Source organism: Giraffa tippelskirchi, chromosome 11, assembly GCF_054371585.1.
Source record: "Giraffa tippelskirchi isolate mGirTip1 chromosome 11, T2T-mGirTip1v1.2.pri, whole genome shotgun sequence".
NCBI lineage: Eukaryota > Metazoa > Chordata > Mammalia > Artiodactyla > Giraffidae > Giraffa > Giraffa tippelskirchi.
This window is the reverse complement of record NC_137285.1, coordinates 57,877,004-57,903,372: the sequence shown is the minus strand read 5'-3', so window position 1 is coordinate 57,903,372 and position 26,369 is coordinate 57,877,004. Positions and strand designations below refer to the sequence as shown.

The window sequence follows — 26,369 nt, the reverse complement described above, 5'->3', positions numbered from 1 at the left end:
CCAGTGGGGGCTCCTTGCTTGTTGTGGCCCGTGGGCTCCTCGTTGCAGCGGTTTCTCTTGTGGAGCACGGGCTCCAGGGCACAGGCCTCAGTGGTTGCAGTGCACAGGCTTAGTTGCCTCACAGCATTTTGCATCTTCCCGGACTGGGGATCTGACTGGTGTCGCCTGCATTGGCAGGCTGATTCGTGACCACTGGACCACCGGGGAAGCCCCTAGTCACATGACTTAACCTTTCTGTGTCTTTATTGACAAAATGGAGATAATAGGACCAATCTCCCAGGGCCTCCTCCCCATAGGATTTTAAATCACAGATTAAATTATATGATTGGGAAAGCACCTGTCACATAATAGGAATTCAACAAATGTTAGTTCCCTGCCCACTGCCCTGAATAGCATATTAGTTTATCTAGATAACAGATGTTTTTGCATAGTCAAATACAACTAGATTAAATTCCTACTATTAAATGTGTAGGATCCAAGTCATGCCTCCTGGGGAAAAAAAAAATGTTCCTTGTTCCATGGTGATAAGTTACTTGTCTTTTCTTATTACGCATCATAATAACATGTTTCTCAGGGTTAAAAGCATATAGCACTTGGCTTTTGTTGTACAGTATTTTCTTTGATTATCTTTTACTAAAATAGGCAGCAGGCCTAAAATTTAAGTCATGATAATTAGAGTTATGTGTATATATATATACATATATATATATGTTTTTTAAATGAAAAACGAACACTTTTACACTGAGAAAAATGTTTATCTGGGAATCTTGTGCTGACCCACATGAGAAGAACTCTTATAATATCACAGGGAAAAAATATAAGTCCATTCTGACTTCTAAATTAAAATCTTTGACTCCCCGGATCACAGCTTCAAAAGATCTGTGTTTAAAGGTGGCAAAGGCAACCTGTACTTACTTCTCAAGTGAGTTTTTCCCCCGCCTCTGGCATTTTAAAGCCTGTTAATCCAGGCTCCCTCATAAAGCTCAGCAGTAGGGGATCATTGTTCATTGGTTTATTATGGGCAGACCAGACTGGTTTCAACTGAGCAGAGGAAGTTAATTATCAAATGTTTTAGCTGGCTCGAACAATGAGTAACCAGTTCTTGTTGGATACCCTCTGGCTCACCAGGCAACATTGTAAGATGGGGGTGGGGTGGGGGGATGAGAACTCACCCATCAGAATCTGCTCTGCGTGAATTTGCTGGGACGGCCCTAATCTGTTTCCCAGGTTGTTCCAACCAGTTCAAGAGCAGTTAAACAAGGTTATGTAAGTGTCATGTGATGTAGCCCAAAATAGCGACTGCAAACACAGGCTGCTGTTGCTGGGCAGTTGTCGACTGCTTTAAAAAAAAAAGAAGTCCTCCAGCTGGACAACAAATGGACCTCTAACCGTGAAAAGGAGATTTTTTAAATTTTTAATTGAAGGATAATTGCCTTACAGTATTGATGTCTGCTATAGATCAGTACGAATCAGCCATAGGCGTGCATACGTCCCTTCCCTCTTGAGCCTTCCTCCCACCTCCCACCCTTTCCTCCAGGTGGTCACACAGCTCCAGTTAGAGTTCCCTGAGTCATCCAGCAAATTTCCATTGGCTGTCTGTCTGACATATGGTAGCGGATATGCTTCCATGCTGCTCTCTCCATTCATCTCACCCTCTCCTTCCTTCCCCCAGACCTTGTCCATAAGTCTGGTCTCTATGTCTGCATCTCCATTGCTGCCCTGAAAACAGGTTCATCAGTACCATCTTTCTAGATTCCATATATATGCGTTAATGTACAATATTTGTTTTTCTCTTTCTGACTTCTAAATGTGAAAAGGAGATTTAAGCAAGAAGTTCATTTTAAAAGGAATTTGGTCAAAGTGACTTTCTGAGGCTGAAAATGAATGACATGTTTGGAAAAGTATGTAAGATCTTGTTGTTCTAAAGCATCCATCAGGGTAGTTCAGTGAAAAGGGTCCTTTAAAAGTTTGGTTTGCCATTAAAATACTGAGCCTCTTATGTTTTAAGGAATGGCAACAACAAAACCATCAGGTTTGCTCACGGCTTCGGGCGTATAACAAAATTATTGAGCAATATTTCATTCAGAGGCTGATAAATATTAAACTCTTTCATGTTACTGTCCCTTTTAGTTAAATTCTCTGGTAGCTTCAAGGTGTGAAAAAGAAAATTACATTTCACGTAGCACAGTGAGCATGAAAACAGGTTTTAAAGGAAAACAAGATTCTGTGGTGAAATGTAGTTGACAGTTTTGTTTTTGTCTTTTTTAAGGGACACAAAACAGCAACAGAGAAGGGTTTAAAGTCTGCCTTAACTGTCATCAAGAATTTGCTTAGAGGAGACCTGGGGGTCCAGGGGGTGCCTCCTGGATCACTGATGGCTACAAAGTGGAGGGCAGCACCAGGGAGCCTCCCTGGCATTCATTTCAACCAGAGTAGCTCTTCTTTTCTGGTTTTAACAAATTGAGGTCTGCGTAAGAGTTAATTTTTTGTTGTTGTTGTTTAGAAAGCTTTTGAAGGTTAAGACGTCTTTGATTTAGAAATGGGGAAATAGTAGTGGCAGGTAGACTTGTTACTAGTCCCTTGAGATAATAAAGATAATATGGAACGATGGATGAAGACAGGGGACAATAGCAGTCATACAGTGATAACTGCCAGCAGTCATTACATCCTTCCTGGAGGCCACTGACTGTTCCCAGTGCCATGTCTGGGGGACTCATCTTCGGGGGAACTCATGAGATAGACCCCTGGATCATTCCCATTTAACAAAGGAGGAAGCTGATGCACAGAAAGGATGAGTCACTCGTCTGAGGTCATACAAGTAGTAAGCAAGGATCCAAACTCCAGAAGTTCAACCAATAGGGCCTGAGAAAAGGGGCGAAGGTCCTGGTGAACATGGAGAGGATGCAAGGAAAGCTTGAGGGAAGGATCATGGGGATCTTGTGAGGATTTCAGGCAGTGGGGTGTAAACCAGGCGGCTCCTGATTGTGACCACTGGTTGTAGCTTTAAGGATAAGGATTTTGGGGAGGCTGGAAGGGGGCTGTGTGAGTGGTAGGGTTGTTAAGCTTAAAGTGTCAGGCGTTCAGGTGGGGTATTCCACAGGTAGGTGCTAGTGTGGGTCTGAACCCCAGAAGGGAAGACAGGGCTCGGGAGCCCTAGGGGCTGACAGCCCCGGGTCGCCCTCTGGTCACTGGTGTGTGTAGATGCCGCTGGCTCCTCCTCTGAGCCCCTGCGCTCCTGGGCACCCACCTGCCAGAGCAGCTGCTCACTGAACATGGAGCTGTGTCTCTGCCCTCCTCTGTGCTCATCCTTTGCTGCGGATGCCTGTGTGTCTGTCCTCTCCGTGTTTCAAAACCACAGCATTCTTCAAGGCTTACATCAGATGCTTTCTCCTTCTATAAACCTTCCTCATCTCCCCATTCAGGTATAATCTTTTCTGCCTTTAAAGTCACAAGAGTACCGTGTGATTTCTCTTAATCATTTAAATTTTCCCAGCCTTTAGAAAGTAAGGTCTTGGAAGAAATGGAACATGTGTTACTTCTTTATATCTTCATTTAGATATCTTTGCTGAATGGAATTAAATCATGGTCTGGGAACTTATTTTAAATCACAGACATAGAAAACAAACTTATGGTCTCCAAAGGGGAGTTTGGGATTAATGTATACACACTACTGTGTATAAAGCAGATAACTAACAAGGGCCTACTGTGTAGCACAGGGAACTATACTCAGTATTTTGCAATAACCTATAAGGGGAAAGAATCTCAAAATAAATAAATATATGTATGTATAACTGAATCATTTTGCTGTATACTTGAAACTAACACAGCATTGGAAATCAACTATACTCCAATAAAATCAATCAACCAATCAATCCCAGAACCTCTTTTTGTTCTTTGCAAGGGTCTTTATTTTGGGGGGCTCCAAAAATCACTGCAAATGGTGACTGCAGCCATGAAATTAAAAGATGCTTATTCCTCGGAAGGAAAGTTATGATCAACCTAGACAGCATATTAAAAAGCAGAGACATTACTTTGCCAACAAAGGTCCATCTAGGCAAGGCTATGGTTTTTCCAGTAGTCATGAATGGATGTGAGAGTTGGACTGTAAAGAAAGCTGAGTGCCAAAGAATTGATGCTTTTGAACTGTGGTGTTGGAGAAGATTTTTGAGAGTCCCTTGGACTGCAAGGAGATCCAACCAGTCCATCCTAAAGGAAATCAGTCCTGACTATTCATTGGAAGGTCTGTTGCTGAAGCTGAAACTCCAATACTTTGAGCACCTGATGTGAAGAGCTGACTCATTTGAAAAGACCCTGATGCTGGGAAAGATTGTAGGCAGGAGAAGAAGGAGATGACAGAGGATGAGATGGCTGGATGGCATCACCGACTCAATGGACATGAGTTTGAGTAAGCTCTGGGGCTTGGTGACAGACAGGGCGTGCTGCAGTCCATGGGGTCGCAGAGTCGGACACGACTGAGCGACTGAACTGAACTGGAGGATCTTCTGTTCTCAGTTTGTTTGCTGCTAAGTATCTGCTATCCTTACCAGGCAGAATGGAGTTCAGTCTCCCAGATTCACCTTTCGTCTGCCCTCAAACATGTGTGCCTACTGAGTTTGGATATTAAGTTGTAACAGAAAACAGGCAGGGGAGATGAGGAACAATAATTCAAGGGAGTTATAACTTTCCAGCATCTTACACAACTCTTACAGTTTGGGGCACTAATCTAGAATTCTTAGCTGAGTTGCAAACAGCTCAGAGAGTCCCAGCTTTTTGTCCTGTGCTGACCTTAAAGGATATAGTTCTCCATTCTCACATCCTTGCCAGCTTTTAGAAAACGTTAGGGCTTGAAGATGAGATCAGAGCTGAGTAGTATTTGTCCTGTCTCAAGTGGACACTTTTCATCTAGAAGCCTTCCTAATTCAGTGGTCATATTTGCTCCAACAGGAAATTCTTTACTTACTTATATTTAATTAAGATTTGACTGTGTTTGTTCTTTGGATTTTCTCACACCTTTTTTTTTTTTAAAGACTGAGCTAACCAAATGAATGATGGATGATAACTATCACCTTTTTATTCTGAGTCCGTACCTCAGGCCAGGCATTGCACTTCTTGTTTATATATATTAATTTGAATCCATCTAACAACCTGTTAGGGCTTCCCAGGTGGTGCTAGTGGTAAAGAACCTGCCTGCCAGCGCTGGAAAGGTAAGAGACGCAGGTTTGATCTGTGGGTCAGGAGATCGCCTGGAGGAGGAAATGGCAACCTACTCCCGTATTCTTACCTGGAGAATTCCATGGACAGAGGAGCCTAATGGGCTGTTACAGTCCATGCGGTTGCAAAAGAGTCGGACACAACTGAGTGGCTTAGCACAACAACCTACAAAGTAGGCGTTACTGTGCCCATTTCATAGATCAGGAAACTGAGGTTCAGAGCCGTTCACCTGTTTTGGCAAAGAAGCTCATAGTTCCCTACTGATTGAGGTAGGATCGGTGCCCAGGTGTATCTGGTTACAAAGCCCTGCCCTCCCCCCCACCCCCGTATCTTTTCCTTGCTGCCTTCCATGTTTCCACCTTTCCATTCTAGCATTATTGATGTTTTGAGACAAGATCCCTATGTTATACAATCTGTATTTTCTCATAGGGGATCAGCCCAAGTATAACAAAAATTTGGTTCTTGATTTCACAGTGATTGACAGTTTTAAAAGACACTGTATTGGGTTCGGTAACTTTTTAAAGAATAAAATTTAAACAGTGTTAAAAGCAATGTCATTGTTGAAAAAAGCAGAATTATTCTACAATTAAAAGCAGTATCATAGTTGAAAAAACAGGAAAATTGATACTTTTTTTTAATTTTTGAACTCAACTTTGGTTGTTTTGGATTTTGGTTTTTTTTAAGTCTGTAAGTATTTCCCCTTTGATATGAGTCCTTGTTTCCCTGTAAATTAATATTGTACTAACTAATCTTCCTGGTGCCCCATCCAAATTTACTCTAACCTTGGCAGCTTTCTATTTTCAAAAACGGCATCATTTTCTCCTAAAAGTAACCACTCCGTCAGGCAGGAGGTACCTTGAACTGGTACAACAGATGGATGAGTGGCTAAAACTCCCTGAGCCCTACTGGACAGAATTGCTTTCTTAAACAAGATGCTTTTACATCTAAATGACTCTGCAATGGCTATAACTTAAGGTAACCTAACCAATGTCAGTGGATGGTGATGTGAGCCTTACAGGGAAAGTATTTAAGACTTAGGACACCAGGAAGGCACATGTATCTGGCTTGGGATTCTTACCCTGCTTTAAGCTGTTTCTACCTTTCACAGAATCCTCTAGTGCCTTCTTGCAAGCCCTCAGAGGTCTTTTTCTAAACTCTTACGTGTGTAGAGGGGAAGTGTAGACTTCCCCTCTAAATTGTTACGTGTGAAAGATATGGTGCTGGAGATGGGACAAAAATGATCTGTGTATTATATGGGTCTTTTGTAAACCAGTGCAGTATAAGCCAGCCAGTAGGTCTTGTGTGAGTATTCATTACTGCAGGTTTGTGTCTATATACCACATTCCAAATGAACGTAAAAGTTCTGTTTGTCAAGCAGGGTACTGTTTGTACATACCTCTACTTTCTCAGTTAGTATGTAGACTAATAGTCCATAGTGTTTCTCATAGACTGCCTTAGTGCCTACGGATGGATGCTCAGCCCATTTGTGTAAAAGTTTTACTTTAAAGGAATATTTTGGAATTTTTCAATCATATCCCATTTATTTTAAGCTTTTATTTCTCTCCATGTTGTGAAAATATGCATTTTTTTTTTCCTTTGGAGTATCTATTACAGTGCTTGCTACCAGGTAGCTGACCAAACTTTCTCTAAATTTTTATGAGGAAAAATGATCCCCTCTAAGCTTTCAATTTATTTAGCTTCCATTTTTTGGGTACAGATTCTTGAGTATGTTATGCATATTAGGGTACTGACATTGACAAAATAGGTTGTGGATTTCAGGACTTAGGGGTGTAGTGGTCACTGGATTATATTCTTTATTAAAATAGCCAGAGATGTTGATTTCTTTCTTAAAAAATACATTAGTTGCTGATAGCTTCTCAATAGTGTTTGAAAAGTTTAGCTATTTATAGAAAGGGCCCTCAACTTCATCCATTAAAATTTGTCCCCCCAAAAGCAATAATATAAGTAGTTTAATGCTTCTGACGGAGAAGGCAATGGCAACCCACTCCAGTGTTCTTGCCTGGAGAATCCCATGGACGGAGGAGCCTGGTGGGCTGCCATCGATGGGGTCGCACAAAGTCGGACACAACTGAAGCGACTTAGCAGCAGCAATACTTCTGAGAGGAAGTGATATGAAGGTTGAATCTTATTTTCTCTTCTCCCTTTATGGAGGTAGTCTTCAGTGAGGTTCCTCATTTATTTCCAGCTCTTTGTGTTCTGATCAGAGGTAAGCTTACAGGTCTAGTCTCCCTTGTGCTTGAGTGGGGTCATTGGACTAAATCTGAACAGTGAGGAGTGAGTTGCCCCTCTAGGCTGGAGCAGTGGACTTCCGAAGTCAGACTCTGCAGCTCCTGTGCCCGGACTCCCAGTGCTTACCGGGGTGGCCGTTCCCATCAGCCTGGGGCCCCACGTGAGTACACGTGGAACAGAGTTCCCAGCCTGTCTGCTGATGCCTGATCTGTACCAAAACCCAGCTTTTAGCTTTGTTGATTTTTCTCTGTTGCTTTTTTCTTTTTCATTGATTTCTGCACTATAATCTCACTCCTTCTATTTGATTTGCTTTTAGTTTTTCTAGTTTTTTAAGCTAGAATCTTCAGTCATCAATTTTAAACCCTTCTTTCCTAGTCTACATATATGAAGCTAAAAATTCTACAAGGACTGCTTAAATGTATTTAATAAGTTTTATGTTGTTTTCGTTATCATTCATTTTGAAATCTGTACTAATTTCCCTTGTGATTTCTTCATTGACCCGTACATTTTTTGAAGTATGTTGCTTAATTATCAAACATAGGAGTTGTCTATATATCATTTTGTTGTTTGATTTCTAATTTAGTTCCTTTGTGGCCAGCAAATATATTGTACATGGTATATCAATCCTCTGAGAATTTTAGATTTGTTTCATACTCAGAATATGTCTGTCTCAGTGAATACTTCATGTGTACTTAAAAAGAACACGTGTATTGTTCAGTTATCTGACCAAGATGTTTGAAAATCTCCTGTATCCTCATTAATTTTCTACATTGTGGTTATTCCATCAATTGCTGAGAGAGGGGTTTTTAAATCTCCAGCTATGATTTTGGACTAACCCTTATTTGCCTTAATCCTGACAGTTTTCACCTGATGAATTTTGAAACTCTGTTGGTAAGTGCGTTGATGTTAGGGCTGCTTATATCCCAGCTTAATAACTCTGAGTGCTAGTTTTTATCTTTTGTGATACTTTTCTCTTGAAGTCTACTTTGTCTGACTTTAATGTAGCCACATCAGTTTTCTTATGCTTACATTTTTTCATTGTAAATATGTTTTCCATTTTTTAACATTCACCCTATATGTACCTTTCTATTTAAAGTGCATCATAACACACACTTAAGTACTGTCTGTTTTAAAAAATTCATTCTGCCATCTTTGACTTTTGCCTGGAGTGTTTGAGCCGTTTACATTTAGTGTGTCTTTCTGTACTTGAACTTCTCTCTCTTATCTTCGTGTTTGTTTTCTTTGTGTTTCCTACTTTACTTGTTCCTATGTTTTTTCTTTTCTGTCCTTTCTGGATTGAGTATTTTTAGTATGTCATTTTATATCTTTATTGTCCCTTAAACTACACTTAATGTTTTTATTCTACTGGCTGCTTATGACAGTATTTCTCAAACGTTAATATACATCAGAATCATATGAAGGGTTTCATAAAACACAGATTTCTAGGTCCCACTCCAAAATTTCTGAGCTAGTGAGTCTGAAATTAGGCTTATGGATTTTAATTTCTGATAAATTATTAGGTAATGCTGATGCTGCTTGCTCAGGGCAAGAAAATTATTGCTTGAGGGGTTACAAGATGTACTCTTAACTTATCATAGTCTACCCTGAATAATTTATGCCATTTCAAGTACAATGTAAGAAAAATTAGAGCACTAAAATTTCATTTATATCTTTTCCTATACTTTGTGCTATGTTTTTAGATATTTTATTTATATGCATTTTATAAATCCCATAATACACATTTACTTTGTTTTAAACAGTCATTTGACTTTTTAATTTAAGAAAAGAAAGAAAATTTCTCTAAAATTTAGCTGTCTGTCATTTCTAGTTCTTTCCCATACATCCAGATTTCAAATTTCTCTCTGATATCATTTCCCTTTAGCATAGAACTTCCTTTTTTATTTCTTATAATGTGATTCTGTTATCAGCCAGTTCTTTTAGCTTTAGTTTATCCAAAAATGTCTTTATTTTACCTTCATTTTGAGGAATGTTTCCACTGGTGCTACTGAATTCAAAGATAATTGTATGTTGTTATCTGGCCTTGATTGTTATAAAGAATCAGTTTTCACTCTTACCTTTATTCCCCTTTACACACTGTAATTTTTTTTTGCTTTGTTCTGGCTGCTTTTAAAATCTTTTATATTTGTTTTTCAGCAATTTAACTATGTTGTACCTTAGTGTTTTTCTTTGTATTTATCTCTTGGGGCATTTGCTAAAGTTGTTGTTTTAGTCAATTTGGAAATTTTCGTATATTATTTTCTGACCTATTCTCTGCATTCTTTCTGAGACTCCTACTACAAGTATATTAAATTACTTAATGCTACTGCATAGGCTACAAATACCTTATTCTTTTATCTTTTAATTTTTTTCTCTTTGTGCTTTAATTTTATGATTCTATTTATATTTCTTTAATTTCACTGATTTTTGTGTCCAGTATATTGTTAATTTCAACCCAAAATGTTTTGTCCTCAATAGTATATTTTATAGTTCTTTGACTTCAATTTCTTTTTATAGAGAGTTTATAGAGAGTTTCCAACTCTCTTCTGAGAGTTTCCATTTCTTTCTTTTTTTCTTTTCATATTTTCTTGTGTTGTCTAAAATATCAATTTAAAAATCCTTATCTGCTAGTTTCACACTATAGGTCATCTGTGAGTCTCTTTCTCCTGACTCAGTTTTCTGTTGACTCTGGTTTGTACTTTTCTAGTAATTATTATTGTATTCTAGACATTCTGGAGACTCCAGGTTCTGTTATATTTCTCTGAAAAGTATTGAGTTTTATTCTAGTAATCAAACTACTGACAGATCATTTTGAACTTACAGGGCCTCTACTGTATGCTTTTTTAGGAATGGTCTGTTTTTGTTATACCTTTAACCCTAAAATTAATGCCTTAATCCTAAGATACATTATTTCCTCCTAAGGCAGGGACCTTCTAGAATTTCAATGGAAAGCCTAAGGAAATGGAAAGATTGAGTCCTTCTAATTTAGTGAGATTCAAACTCTTTCTCCTTGTGATTGATAGTAGCTAAAATACCCTGCTCAACTGTTTCATGCATGAAAGTCTTTCACCCTTTGACTCTTTGGAGTCTCACGCTCAATTCAGAGGTCAGCTGAAAATTTGAGAGGAGTTAATACATCTGCACCTCAAGATATCCCCTCCTTTCTGGACTGTCTATCCTTCTTCAGTTTTTGTGGTTTGGTTGCTCAGTCATGTGTGACTCTTTGCGACCCCATGGACTGTAGCCCTACCAGGCTCCTCTGCCCACAGGATTTCCCAGGCAAGAATACTGGAGTGGGTTGCCATTTCCTTCTCCAGGGGATCTTCCTGACCCAGGGATCAAACCCATGTCTCCTGCTTGGCAAGCAGATTCTTCACCACTGAGCCACCTGGGAAGCCCTTCTCAGTTTTGAGCTGTTCCTAAAGTCCCAAAGGAGTTTCCCTGGTGACTCAGCAGTAAAGAGTCTGCCTGTAATTCAGGAGACATAAGAGATGCGGGTTCGATCCCTGGGTCAGGAAGATCCCTGGAGGAGGAAATGGCAACCCACTCCAGGATTCTTGCCTGGAGAATCCCATGGACAGAGGAGCCTGTTGGGCTACAGTCCATAGGTCACAAACAGTCAGACATGACTGAAGCGACTGAACAAGCATGCACGCATTTACAACATTCCAAAGCCTGTTCTCTGCCTTCTCTAGCAATTAGGACTTTGCTTGGTTTCCATTCAGCCTCCACGGAAGGACATGAGAGTCCAAGACCCTCAGGAAGAAAACCCATTCAAACATGAGTCCGTCTATGGTGGGCTTTTTGTTCTACAGTCAGGCTTCTTCTAGCTTCTGCTTGCTTTTGGCTGCTCCCCAGTGCCTTCACATCTTTTTTCTCCCCTTTTGTGGACAGTTAAAATTGTCCTCTATAGGAAGTTTATCTGATTCAAGTTATTCTACTACTAAAACTGAAATTCTTCCCCTAAGGACATGTAAGTGGAATGAGAAATCTTTTACCACTTTCCTTTACCACTAACATTTTTCATCCATAGGATTATTCCTGTGGCTATATATTCTGATAAAATAGAGCTATTAGCTTACAGAGAGGCCATCTCAGAGAACCTTCAGTTGAAAGCAGTAGTGTCTGCTACTTCTGTTCTACCTACTTAAGACATAGCCTTCCGATTGATGTTTCTAAAATGCAGCTCTGGACTTCACATCCTGTAAGCAAGAATCTCATCACCTGCTGAATAAAATGAGTTTCTTAACTTGTCATTCAAAGCCTCCACTGTCCGGCCTATGTTAACGTTGTAGTAGAAAATTACTTACCTTCAAAAGCCTCGGTTATGACTTATTCTGGATTAGCTATTTTTATACCAGGAGAGCACAGTGTTTTTTAAAAGACATGATCAAAAGTTTTTTAAGTTTTCTAAATGCATTCTCTTATTTTCATTGTTGTTTTTTGTTTGTTTATTTTATCAATATAGATTAACGGACAGGGCACATATTGCCTATTTGTGTAGGTGTTATTCAAATCTTTCATGTTTACAGATTTAAAAATATCAATGACAGATATAACTAGTATGACATCCCCACAGCTGGCCTTTAAACTCTCCCATCCTGTTTGGATGGGAGATTAATTGGTGATTGTGACCAATTTCTGGTTTCTACTGTCTGGTAGAAACCAGATACAATAATTCCGTGTATGTGGAAGGACATTTTTTGCAGCTCTGACAGTAACATGAATTTTTTAAAGGTGTTCATTAAAAAGAAATCCCCATAGTATAATCCTAACTCTTAGAAGTCTGTTTTTGAACACCCAGAAAGGGAAGTTTTCTAGTGTATGCATTGGGCAGTGGTCATTTCTTGTGCATTATTGTATGCTTACAGCTGAGAGACTTTGTCATATTTTATCATGGATTCTCAGAAATGGAAGGAACCATAGACCACCCCAGCCCCTTATGCAAATATTTTATGGCCTTGCACACATAATAGGTTCCCAATAAATAATTGTTGAATTGAAACCAAAGTTACATTTAGTTATTTCTTTGGACATTGAAGTTTATTCAATTCAGTGTACATTAGAGATGAAATTTCTGAATTTGTCTTTAGTTTCACACCATGAGAAAAGGCACATAATGCTGATTGCCAGTGGAAGTACTGGGTGATAAAGTAAAGTATGCCTCCTTCAAATAATGTTCCTTTGCTTATTCTTTCCAAAGAGCATTCAGCAACCTGTTGGACCACCAATAAATTATATTTCAAAATCGACATTTAGAAAAGACTCTGACCTTGAGACACAGCATTGTCCAAATTCTGCTTCCAGTTCCACCTTTTGGGGACGTTACTTGATCAATTCTAGCATGAGTTTCTTCTTGTGAACAATAGCAGTAATAACTGCCTTACCTATGTCGTACAGTTGTTGAAAGACAAATAAAATAGTGCTATAATAGGTCTTAAAATTTCATTTTTATGGTAACTTCTTAAGATATTGTGCAGCATTGTGAAATGTTATATTAATCGGTTCTAGTCTTTCCTGTGGGTATTGATTGCCTTTGTGTAATTATCTACACCTACCTATAGTGACTAAGAGCCTCTCATTTTTTTAAGAAGTCATTAGATTATTATAATGATGGAGTTTCATTTCTTCCCTTTGATAGATTTCCCTATTCTATTACTGTTCTTTTATTGTGATCATCATTACTAAAATTTACCATAATGTTACAGAGAATGAGCTCTAGATTAAATTATTTTAATACCATTAGCAATACACATTATATTTATTGAGTACTTCCTGTAATTTACTTAGTAATTATCAACCAAGGGAATGTGATGGTACTGGGTTGAAGGGGGGTTTTAGAGCCTGTTTCCTGCTTTACAGTCATCAGTGAGACTCCGTTTGCTTGCTTAGTCTGCATGTTTCAGAGACCCATGACTCAGTCCTCACACCTCTTCCCTTTCCAGTCTCCATTTGATCTCATCCAGTCTCATGGCTTAAAATAATGACCACAAACTGATTACATCTTCGGCCCAGACCTCTCCAGCAGGTCTCTGTATCTAACTGTCCCCCCACCCTGCCCCATGCTTCCACTGACATACCTCTCAGGTGTCTCAAGCTTAGCATGTCCAAGGCCAAGCCAGAGTAGTTCCCCCTAAGCCATGGCTCTTAACTGTCTGCCTCATTTTAATTTACAGCAGTTCCATTTTTCTATTTGTTCAGCCCAAGAATCTTAATGCTTCTTTAGATCCCCTTGTCCTCAGATCTCGCGGCAAATTCTAGCAGCTCTACCTTCAGAGTGTATCTTGGACCTGACCGCCTCTCATCGCTACTCCCCCGTCATCTTCCCCTCAAGTATAGGGACAGCCTGCTACCCATTCCCTCTGATTCTGTCCTTAGTCCATTTCAGTCGGTTTCTTACACAGTGGCCAGAACAATCCTATTAAACAAGAATCACATCAAGTCATTTCTCATCTCAAAGCCCTCGAAACCAGTGGTTTCCCATCTCACTGAGTCGACGTCTTGAACATGATTTACACAGCCTTACATGGTCTGACTGAGGTTAGCTCTTTTTCCTCATCTCCTCGTAATGTTCACTGATTCTTTCCACCTTTCACACTTGGCTGTTCCTTAAACACGCCAGGTGTCCTCCTGCCCCGTCAGCCCTTGTTTGCTTTTCCCTCTGCCCTACCGTATTCTCTCCCCAAGATGTCCACACAGTTAGTACCTTCCTTTTCTTCAGCCCTTTATTTTAAAATTGCTTTCCAATGGGGTTTTCCCTTCATTCTTTCTGAAATGTCAACACCCTCCTCACCTCCACCGCGTTCTATGCCCTTGCCTTCATTTTCCTCCTGAGCACCTATTACTGTCCAGCAGTTGACCATTGTACCTAATTACTTGTCTGTTGACTCTCTTTCCCTCATTAAAAGGTCACAAGAGCGGAGACTTTTGGTCTGTCTTTTTCATTGCTGTCTCTAACGGAGCTGATCTCTAGTAGAGGTTCAGTAAATATTGTGTATTAATTTGGATATGTACATGAATGATAGAGCTAGGGTACAGCTTAGCATTTTGCCAGTAGATGCCACTCTCCAAGCATATTCCACATCTGAATTATTTTGGTCCCAGTTTGACTTGCAAAATGAAATTGTTCTACGTTTCTAGTTAAATGGTTTGAAAGTCTTCCCATTGAAATGACATGTATGAATGGGAGCAGGCAGAGAAGCTAAACAGCAGCAGCAGTTGGGAGTTTGGGATGAGCAGATGTAAACTAGTAAATGTAGGAAGGATGAACAACAAAGTCTACTGCACAGCACAGAGAACTGTATGCAGTATCCTGTGATAAACCATAATAGAAAAGATTGTGAAAAGAATGTATATAGATTTACAGCTGAATCACTTTGCTGTACACTTAAAACTAACACAACATTGTAAATCAACTATACTTCAATAAAGTACACTTTTTAAAAAAGCTGAAGCAAGACCTTTGTTTACTTTGGTGCTGGGTGATGTCTGGATGAAATGTGCACCATCTCCTGAAAGGGCGCATGCCAATAAATTCAAACGGGGAGTGCAGCTCTATTTCTTTGGAAACCTGTTGGAAGTAAACATATTTTTAAGCTTATCATCTGCAACCTAAAGTCTCACCTGTATTCAGCTGACCATTCCTGTGCCTATAGTATTTGCAGATCATGTTTCTCTTCTATTTTTTTGACAAAGAGATTTTAAAGCATGAAAGAGGATGTTTCGTTATCTGATTATACATATTAGTATTTTATGTTAATAAAATAGTCTTTATTTTAACAATTATTCTTTATTATTTTATTCAGGGCAACACAACTATTTGTGTGCGGGAAGAAATGACTGCATAATTGATAAGATTCGACGGAAGAATTGTCCTGCCTGCAGACTTCAGAAGTGTCTTCAAGCTGGAATGAATTTAGGAGGTAAGGTCTGTGGGTATTAGTTTAAAAAGAACTGTTAATATGTAATGTAACACTACTAGACTCAATGTACTCCCAAAATTGAAGGTGAAGATAACATGAAGCAAAGATTTTTAAAAATCTATATAAAGTTCTATATTCATGCTAAAACATTTTAGGAGAAAAATATTTCTTAGAAGGAGTTAAAAACAAGTATGTTATGTGGCTCTGGTCATAGTGAAGTTTTCAACTCTTGAGTTTGCTAAGGGTTCAAGAACTGGGTGCATAAACAAAACCAAAACAAAAATGAATGACATTTTGTACAAAACTGTAGCTAATAGTTTTTATTACCATTTCTGTTTAGAAATAAGACCTATTTGTGCTGACATTAGCCAGATAGGAATATATTGCTAACTCTAGGAGTAAATGTAGTAAAGGAAGACTGTATAAAAAAAAATGTTTTAAATGTTATAGAAGTTCACCAAAAGAGTGGGGGAGGTAAAGACTTGTAACACAGAAGTATACAATGTCCATGGATGGGAAGATTCAACATCCTGAAGGTATCAGTTTTCTCTAAGTTAATTAATGAATATAACATAAGTCTAACAAAAATATCACTTGGTGATTCTAAGTTCTTAAAGAACAGCCAGCAAAATTCTGGAAATGGAGTATATAATGATGGCAACTAGCTCTGCCACATGGTAAAGCATGTGACAGCTACAGTAATTAAAATGGTCTATGTATTTGTTTATTGATTGTCAGGTCAGCAGAAAGTCAAGAAGTGAATTCAAATAATGTGAAAAGTTTGTTTATAATAAAGTTGGCATTTTAGATCAGTGGGGAAGGGATAGATTACTTGATAGGAATTATTGTGACAACTAGGAAACAAGAAAGTTAAATCCGAATTCTTACGATCCTCCAACATAAATTCTGCTCTTTCAAAGATTTAAACTTTGAAATATAACACAGAAGTACTAAAGGATTTTTTTAGTATTCTGCAAGTGGAATATTATTTTATACTTTTTAAGTATGAAATAAACCCAGAAGCTAAAAGAGAAAAGATTGAGAAGATAAACCCTACTTACAAATCAAATATCACCACAAAGACAGATAAACTGGGGGAAAATACTTTCAGTTTCTAGACAAAGGGTTTATTTCTCACATAGATAAAGCACTTCTGTAATTCCATAAGTTAAAGAAACCAACTCATTAGGAAAATGAGAATGAGGAGAATAAGAATATGATTAAAATATTCACAGGTAAAAGAATAATAAAAGAAATGCAGTTGGTTCTTGAAATACATGAAAATATTCTCAATCTAATACCAGTAAGAGAAATATAAATTTAAAATGTGAGATATAATTTCTTACAAATGGTGAAGAGAAAACATTTTTCTAATATATTGTTTGAGTATAGAAATAAAAGTGAAAATAAATGTTAATCTTGTGCATTTTAGGTGGAAGTAGAAATTGATATAACCCCTATGGAGAGCAATTTAGCTATTTCAATTAAATGTTAAAAGGCACATACCTTTTGACTCACCAATTCCACTTTTAGGAATTTATCCTAAGTATGTTCTTGCAATGTAAAAAGTGTTATATGCATAATATGTCCAGTGTAGCCTTGTTAAATATCAGACATACACTATTTATCTGTTCAAAATTGATTAAATAAATTGAAGAATACTCTTCAGACACTAATAAGAATAAAGGGAGCTTTATATGGACTGATTATCAAAAATACTCTTCAGTGAAAAAATCAGGTTGCAAAATAGTATGATTTGTATATTACACGTTGTATATCTGCTTTCAAAAAATAGTATATATATTGTATAGCACATTTCTGGAATGATGTACCAGAAGCCAGAAATGGTGCTTAGCTTAGTAGAAAGGAGCGGATAGCTGGGAGACAAGGATAGGAAGGAAAATCAATTGTCACTGTCTATTCTTCTGCACTTTTGAATTTTGTATTGGATTAATGTGTCTATTGTGTACTCCAGTTACCTACTTAAAAGAAAGTAATCCAAAAAAGAAGCACATTTTTCTAGATTCCATAGATATGCGTTAGTATATGATATTTGTCTTTCTCCTTCTGAATTCTCTCTATGTGACAGACTCTAGGTCCATCCATATCACAACAAATGACCCAATTTCATTCCTTTTTATGACTGAGTAATACCCTATTATATATATGTACCACGTCTTTTTTTATCCATTCATCTGTTGATGGACATTTAGCTTGCTTCCATGTCCTGGCTTTAATAGTGCTGCAGTGAACGTTTGGGTACATATGTCTTTTTGGTACAGATGAACCTATTTGCAGGGCAGGAATAGAGATGCAGACATGAATAACAGACGTGTGGACACATGGGAAAGGGGAGTGTGGGACAAATTGGGAGATTAGGATTGACGTGTATACATAATCTCCATATAGTCAAGGCTATGGTCTTCCCCGTGGTCATGTGTGGTTCTGAGAGCTGGACCATAAAGAAGGCAGAGCAACATAGAATTGATGTCTTCGAACTGTGGTGTTGGAGAAGACTCCTGAGAGTCCCTTGGACAGCAAGGAGATCAAACCAGTCAATCTTAAAAGAAATCAACCCTGAATACTCATTGGGAAGATTGATGCTGAAGCTGAAGCTCCAGTATTTTAGCCACCTGATACAAAGAGCCAACTTGTTGGAAAAGTCCCAGATGCTGTGAAAGATTGAGGACAGAAGGAGAAGAGGGCATCAGAGGATGAGATGGCTGGATGGCATCACCGATGCAATAGACATGAAATTGGGCAAACTTTGGGAGATGGGGAGAGACAGGGCAGCCTGGCATGCTATAGCCGATGGGGTCGCAAAGAGTCGGACCCAACTGGGCAACTGAACAGCAACAACAACATATACACCATTGTGTGTGAAATAGGTAGCTAGTGGGAACATGTTGTATAGCACAGGAAGCTCAACTCAGTGCTCTGTGATGACACAGATGGATAGAATGGCAAGGATGGTGGACGGGAGGCTCAAGAGGGAGGGGATACATGGATACATATAGCTGATTCACTCCATTGTACAGCAGATATTAATACAACATTGTAAAGCAATTATATTCCAATAAATAAAAAGACAAAGAGACTTCACTCTTTGCTTTGATGAATGAAGCAACTGGCTGACTAGGCCTGGGGAGGAACGTGGCTGCACGTGGAGCAGGACAGCCCTTGGGAATCAAGAGGAGGATGAGCTGGGGCCAACTGGGACTGCTCCTGTGAGAGCATCCTGGGTGTCCTGAACTCAGCCAGAGCAGCCCACGCTGGTCCAGAGGGCAGGCCCTGGAGCCACACCGCCTGGTGAGAACCCTTGATCTGCCGCTTCCTGACCTGTAACCTCAAAGGCAGGCTGCCACCTTTCCATGCCGCTGTTTCCTTCAGCTCGCCTTGATCAGCATACCTACCTCCCAGGCTGTAGTGAGAAGTCAGTCAGTCAGTGTAGAGTGACCACTCAGTACATGTCGCTGGAGTGGTCACTCACTGCACATCCCATAGCGCTTTCACGCATGATCTGAGGGACATGACTGCCCCATGTGTTGGTGATGTCCAGGGAAATTAAGAAACTTGCTCCAAGATGCCACGGCCAGTGAAACGATGAAGCTACATCTTGGATCTCTGGACTCCTGGTCTGGAGTTTCTGCTCTCTTGTCTAACATCCCAATCAATGCAAATGTGGTGCAAAAGATCACCTTCTGAAGGCATGAGTGAGAATCTGGCAAGATATCAGTAATTTAAAATCTAAATGGCACCAGGGTACAGCTACGGGTCAGAAAATGAACTCAAAGTCAGTTTTTGTAAAATCTGCCATCTGAGCTTAAGTGCACACACTGCTGAAGTGTGTGTATATCCCTATGTAATTTTTATGTAACTATTTCATCTTATATATTAACATTTACATATTCCATATATGTATGCATATGGGGCTTCCCAGGTGGTGCTAGGGGTAAAGAACCCTCCTGCTGATGCAGGAGACATAAGAGACGCAGGTTCGATCCCTAGGTCAGGAAGATCCCCTGGAGGAGGACATGGCAACCCTCTCCAGTATTCTTGTCTGGAGAATCCCATGGACAGAGGAGCTTGGCAGTATATGTAGTCCATAGGGTTGCAAAGAGAGTCAGACACAACTGAAGTGACTTAGCATGCACTATATACATATATACATATATACACACACACACGTACACACTTTAGTGTCAATACTGTATAATCACCCTTTATAAAACAATCACCCTTTACCAATACTGGGACTTCCTGGGGGTCCAGTGGTTAAAACTTTGCCTTCCAATGCTGGGTGTGCAGCTTAGATCCCTGGTGGGCGAGCTAAGATCCTATTTGCCTCAGGGCCAAAAAAACAAAATATAAAAATGAAGCAGTATTGTAACAAATTCAATAAAGACTTTAAAAATGGTCCACATCAAAAAAAATTTTTTTTAAATACCATTACCATTGGTTACTATAAAATGTTATGAAATAGCGATACTTATAATCCATATCTTATAGGGCTGTGTTAAGGATTAACTGAGTCTGTACATTACCTCTAGAACAGAGTTTCTCAGTCTCTGCTCTCTTGACATTTGGGGCCAGATAGATCTTTGTTGGGCTTCCCTGATACCTCAGCTGGTTCAGAATCCACCTGCAATGCAGGAGACCCCATGGTTTGAGTCCTGGGTTGGGAAGACCCCCTGGAGAAGGGATAGGCCACCCACTCCAGTATTCTTGGGCTTCCCTGGTGGCTCAGGTGGTAAAGAATTCGCTTTCAATGCAGGAGACCTGGGTTCGATCTGTGGATTGGGAAGATCCCCTGGAGGAGGGCATGGCAGCCCACTCCAGTATTCTTGCCTGGAGAATCCCCATGGACAGAGGAGTCTAGCAGGGCACAGTCCATGGGGTTGCAGAGAGTTGGACACGACTGAGCGACTTAGCACGGCACATCACTGATTTTTGTTGTGGGGTCCATCTGTGTGCTGTAGGATGTTTATCAGTATCCTTCATCACTACCTATCAGATGCCAGTCTAGCGGTCCCTGCTCCCTCAGTGTGACAATCTTAAATATTTCCAAACTTTGCTAAGTATCCCCTGGGTGGCATTGGAACCCAGTGGTTTACCAGTAATAGTAAATAATTGTAAGCTACTTAACTGTGAGATATTTTCTGCTAGAATATCTATTCCATCAGAGGGAGAATTTTGGTCTGTTTTGTTCATTGCTTTATCACCAGTGACTTAAACAGTGCCTGGCAAAAAGTAGGTGTTCAGTAGTTGTTTGTTGAGTGAATGCATGATTAACTGGCATTTTTAAGGGTTCTGTGTTGTGAGCATTCTCCTAAGCCCTTTATATGTGTCAAACCTCACATAACATTATGTGACCATACTATTAATCTGTCCATTTTATTTTATTTTTAAATTGATTTTCATTGGAGTATAGTTGCTTTACAATGTTGTGTTAGTTTTTACAGTACAACAAAATGAATCAGCCATACATATACATATATCCCCTCCCTTTTGGACTTCCTAAGAAGTGAGTTCATAGAGGCCCACAGCAGTTGAAGAGCTGGCCCAAGGCCGCAGCGCCAGGGAGTGGCAGCACCAGAACTGAAATCTCTGTTCCTGGCACAAGAGCTCATATGCAGCATTGCTCTTCTGTATGACATGGGTCCACTGTTTATAGACTGACATTTAAAAATAGCCCTGCTTATCTATTAATGGCAGCTGTGGCACCAGGCTTCTTACTTGTGTCTGTGATGGTCTCTAAGTGAGGCTTGGCACAGGACACAGTTCAGATTCACCTAGCTTTGTTGTTGGTTTCTGTATATATGCAGGATAGGTTTTATGGATTTCAGTAAAACATTTCCCTAGAGAAAAAGCTTACCTTGAATACTGAGGTCATTCAAAGTCGTGAGTCGAAAATAGTTAAAGTGGAAATTAATATTCATAAGAGTAGTACTTTCTTTAGGTTCAAGTTATAATATAACTCCTTCTGGTTCCTGGGTTAAATAAGTAACTTTTACTAATTACCCGGTTGATGTAACATACATTGTCATTTTTCTTTTGTTACTTATTTAGAAGCCTTGCTTTCTGTCTCAATGTGGGCAAAAAGAAATGCAAACAATTTCATTATTTTAAAAGAGATAACACTATAAAATAGTATTACATAGATAAAATAGATTAAAAAGTTTAATAGATAAATAACAAAATAGATAAAAAAGTTTAATCTTTTAGTATGAAGCAGTTTTTTAAATGAAATACGTGAATTAAATAAAAACCTATTATACATGTTCCAATCTCACCTCTGTTTTCCCAGCAGAGCAGGCCTGCCGGGTCTCTCTTTATTCACCCTTCTTTCCTGTTACCTCTCTTGGGAGATAAGGCAGATGCAACCTCATATAATACTTGGAAGACACTTTCTTTAGTGGATGATTGTGACCCCAGGAACAAAATTAGTCATTCCCCTTCTAAAGACAGGGCTTCCCTTGTGGCTCAGATGGTAAAGAATCTGCTTGCAATGCAGGAGATTGGGGTTCTACCCCTGGGTCAGAAAGATCCCCTGGGGAAGGGTGTGGCTACCCACTCCAGTATTCTTGCCTAAAGAATTCCATGGACAGAGGAGGCTGGTGGGCTACAGTCCATGGGGTCACAAAGAGTCGGAAACGATTGAGTGACTAACACTTTGTAACACACTTCTAAAGACACTGACAATTCACAGTACTTCAGAATTTCTTTTTCTTATATCCTATCAGCTGGTTAGCATGTAATCCTAACCATGTCCCCAAACAGCCTCTCAGTTAGAAAGTGGAAGGAAGGAGGAAGAATGAGTAGGTTTATATTTATCAGAAACCAAAGCCATTAAATGTGCCTCTTCCCCTTTCTCTGGATCCTCTTCCTTCCTCTTATTACAAGCTCCATCCCTTTTCTTTAAAATCCTGGTGATGTTTACGCTGCATGCAACGGAGAATCGAAGAAGATGTAAGAATATCAACAGAGAAATGGAAAGGAAAATAACAGTTTTTCTGCCCCCAGGCTGGGCCGCACAGTCTTCTTTAGCCCCTAAGAGTAGATCTCAAAAAGGTGTGGTTCTGGTTCCATGAGAATTTACTGTTTTACATAGCCTTCTCCTAAGAAATCCATCACTTGGCTTTTACTGCTAGTCATCTAAAGAGGATGATTTATGTGCGTGTTTTCGAGCTGCCCCTAAAATATATAAAGCACAGCATTAAGGCTCCATGGCCCTCAGACCAGGAATGAGCCCCTTGGGCGTTTCTAACGTGACTGCACTCTGGCTGTAGAAGATAGAGGGGATCTTGGAGGGTTTTCTCTCCCGGTCCTCCACTCACAGATGAGGAACTTGGAATCCAGGATGATATCATCAGAGACTTGAGAAATGCAACCTAAGGATTCTAATGCAGTTGTCTTTCCTCTTTTTTTCAAGCCACCACCCTGATTCATTTTTCATCATCTATGCTAAAGCCCAGTTTCATATTCCTTTAATGAAGACTCTAAAATATTCAAATCTTGCTTCCTGGAGCTCTAAAAATGTAAATTTCACAGATCACAGAATAGTCCTGTTTCTGTTTTCAATTTACGTCCAAGGCTACCTGCATCCATCATTTTACTTGGTTGAGCAGGAGCCTTTAAAGGGTTGCCGTCTCAGGTCCACCTTTTCCTCTTGGAATGGAACATGTCATGTGAAAAGAGAAAAGACCCTCAGACACAGGGAGCAGTAGCAAGAGCAGATCTCATGGTTGCTTTTCTGAAGGCTGGAAAGAAAGCAGCTAGGTGAGAAAGGAAGGGAGACGTGAGGTTAATTCTGGAAACTATTCAAAGAAACGGATACTCTTATATTCCTGATGAGAATGGAACCAGAGAGAGGAAAATATTTAAATTCAAATCCATCCACATAATGCAATATTAATCAGGCAATAAAATTATGGTTATGAAAATTCATAACAAAATAGAATACTTTCTGCACAAAAGTAATAATGAAAAATGAGAATGCAAAATGATTTAGGTTCCTATTATGTGATTACAGCTCTATAGGAAAAGATTTGCGTGAGTCAGGAGACCAGGAGGAAATGGAAGGATACGAAAAGTGCTTATATTTATGAAGTAAAGTGAAGATAAGGTTTTTCTTGTCTCTTTTCGAGTTTATCAATCCTGATGAACATGTTCTGTAATAAACTGTTTTAAAAATAGCATTCACAGTTTTGAACTAGAAAGAAGGGAAACAAGATTAATTGTGCTACTGAGCAGAAGAGGTAAAGAATTCGACATACAGAGTGACAAATAGGAAGGAGGTAAAAAAGGAGGAAAAAACAAACAAACCTAGAGACATCAGTAAGTCTTCCGCTGGGAAATGCTCAGAAAAGTGAGTGAAAAACAAAAGACCCAGAGACCAAAGAATGACAGAACCATGACTGACATGGGAGGTCCAGAGAGAGAGCTTTTTACTTGAGGAAAATTGGCTTTATCTGCCAGCGGCTTGCTCCAACTAGCTCATCTGGTCACCTGCGAAATTCACACACACTGCAGGTCTGGGGAGAGAAATCACAGGATCAGTGCCAGTGAGAGAGAAGGTGTAATATCCAAAATCCAATAAGAAAAACAATTTTTGTATCTTGAAGGGTCTCCTGAGGCCGGATAGGCAGTAATCTGTAGGAGTTTAGAAAGCCCAAGTGTACTGAGTTTTATGAAGAAATACCATTCCTTAGGTTTTTTCCCCTTTCCGTTCCTCTTGCTTGTAAACAGTAAGAATTTCAGTGGGACTTTTGAGCAGGAAAGTGGAGAGAAAAATGACACATTTCTATAAATCACTGAAAGTATGGTTTCTGAACCTTCATATGTGAGTTAAGCCTTATTCATTGTCATAGTAATACAACTTGAATTAAACAGCTGGTATTTTTACCTTGTGAAATTTCCAAAGGAGAGTTTAGGACCAGTTCTGAGACAAGCAGCATTTCAAGATTTACTCTATTTCTTCAAATCTACAGCATTTTTTTCTTGTAGGTTTTTAAGTGTTGTGGTTACAATTTGTAACCAATATGTACATTTAATTTTTATTAGTTCCCTTCAAAACTCTAATTAAATTGGAATCTGAAAAAGAATAGACTTATGTATATGTATAACTAAATCATTTTGCTGTATACTTGAAACTAGCACAACATGGTAAATCCAATATAAAATAAAAAATTTTTAGAAAGGAAAGAAAAACATCAAAGCTAAGCAAAAGGGGGGGAAATTGATGTCTTATTTTGTGATTGATAGTGTCTTAGAACGGAAGCAATACAGACATTCAATGTAAATGCTCATCCCGCCCAAGAATATATATACTTGTAGGTGCTCACTTGAGCCTTGTTGTGCTTACCCAAGTAGGTTACTTATCTTGCTGCTAAGTCGCTTCAGTCGTGTCCGACTCTGTGCGACCCCATAGACGGCAGCCCACCAGGCTCCGCCGTCCCCGGGATTCTCCAGGCAAGAATACTGGAGTGGGTTGCCATTTCCTTCTCCAGTGCATGAAAGGGAAAAGGGAAAGTGAAGTCGCTCAGTCGTGTCCGACTCTTAGCGACCCCATGGACTGTAGCCTACCAGGCTCCTCCATCCATGGGATTCTCCAGGCAAGAGTACTGGAGTGGGGTGCCATTGCCTTCTCCAGGTTACTTATCTTGGGTCTTTTTAAATATAAAATCCAGGGATGTTGGAAACCTTCCACTGGGTATACATGTGTGCTCAGTCACTTCCGTCATGTCTGTGACTCTCTTGAGATCCCATGGACTGTAGCCCACTGTCCATGGGATTCTCCAGGCAAGAATACTGGAGTGGGTTGCCACATCCTTCTCCAGGGGATCTTCCCAACCCAGGAGCTGAACCCTTGTCTCTTATGTCTCCTGCATTGGCAAGTGGGTTCTTTACCATGAGTACCACTTGGGAAGCCCAGATGCCCATTTTTGCTTTCATTTCCTTTTTCATTTGTATTCTGTCCTAGTAGGTCATCATCCCAGTCATACTTACAGGCCAGTGGGCCTGAGAGCTTACCCTGTCTGCCTTTGGGGTCCAGGGTATCTTATGTTGGTGGTTTCAGTAGGTCTGAGTCAGAACTGTCCTTCTAAGAAGCATCTCGGATATACAGGTCTCTTTAAGCTGGTCTACCGAAGCCCTGCAGTTTCACACACTCACCCATATTTTCTGTAATACACAGTTGTTTTCATAACTCTGTGGTAAAATAGTGGAGATTTTGTTCTGTTTTTGTTTTGTTCAGGGTGTTTTATATTATTGTTAACACTCTTTCGAGTTACCGCAGATGATGGAGTTTTATTATAAAAATATTGCTAGTTTCACGTTTAGTCTTTGGGAAATATGAGGATGTCGTTTAGGAGACAATAGGTTTCCAGTTTTTAGAACTTTTTCTCTTGGATTTTTTCCCCTTTTTTACCAGCTTCTTTCTGCCACGCTCTCTCCTCCCTCCCTCGTTTGCTTTTTTTTTTTATTTCGCTGCCCCTGTTTCTACTTACTGCCTTCTCTCTGTCTGTCAGCTTCATTGTCACCTGAGTCTTTTGTGTTCAAAATTCCCCAAAGAAGGCCAGGCCAACTGGTTGGTCACCACACAGAACAGAGCTTCCCCTGGAGTGAGATGAAGACAGATAGCGGCCTTTGACTCTGCTGCCCCACCTTGCCCAGCCTGGCATGGCCAGGTACAGGTCGCTATGGTGCAGGGCATGACAGCCTGCGACAAGGAGCCTTTTGATGCCATTTTTCAAAAAGGTACTGCAAGTGTAGCTAGCGATCCGGGTACTGTGGCTGCAATGCAGAATCCCAGCCATTACAGTTACCTCTCCATTGTGGAGTGTCTCTTAAACCATAGCACTTTTTCCAACACCCTGAATTTATTCTGAGCTATCTATATATTTAGAAGTAAAAAGTGTCCATTTTTAGAAAACTGATGGACAGAACGAAATAATAGCTTTCTATGCTTCTTGGACGGAGAAGGCAATG

At 39.6% G+C, this 26,369-nt stretch overlaps 1 protein-coding gene and 1 long non-coding RNA gene across 2 annotated transcripts in view; one reads left to right on the top strand and one right to left on the bottom strand.

Annotated features, from left to right (window-relative positions):
- Window positions 1–1,235, bottom strand: part of LOC145527042 (uncharacterized) — a 120,946-nt gene extending 119,711 nt beyond the window's left edge. The window contains exon 1 of the long non-coding RNA XR_014069425.1: window positions 1,173–1,235. This is a non-coding gene — a long non-coding RNA (uncharacterized LOC145527042). The remainder of the gene's footprint in view (window positions 1–1,172) is intronic.
- NR3C2 (nuclear receptor subfamily 3 group C member 2) overlaps window positions 1–26,369 on the top strand; it is a 418,452-nt gene that overhangs the window by 266,353 nt on the left and 125,730 nt on the right. The window contains 1 exon segment of the mRNA XM_081544295.1: window positions 15,264–15,380. Within this exon segment, the coding sequence (XP_081400421.1) occupies window positions 15,264–15,380 (117 nt within the window).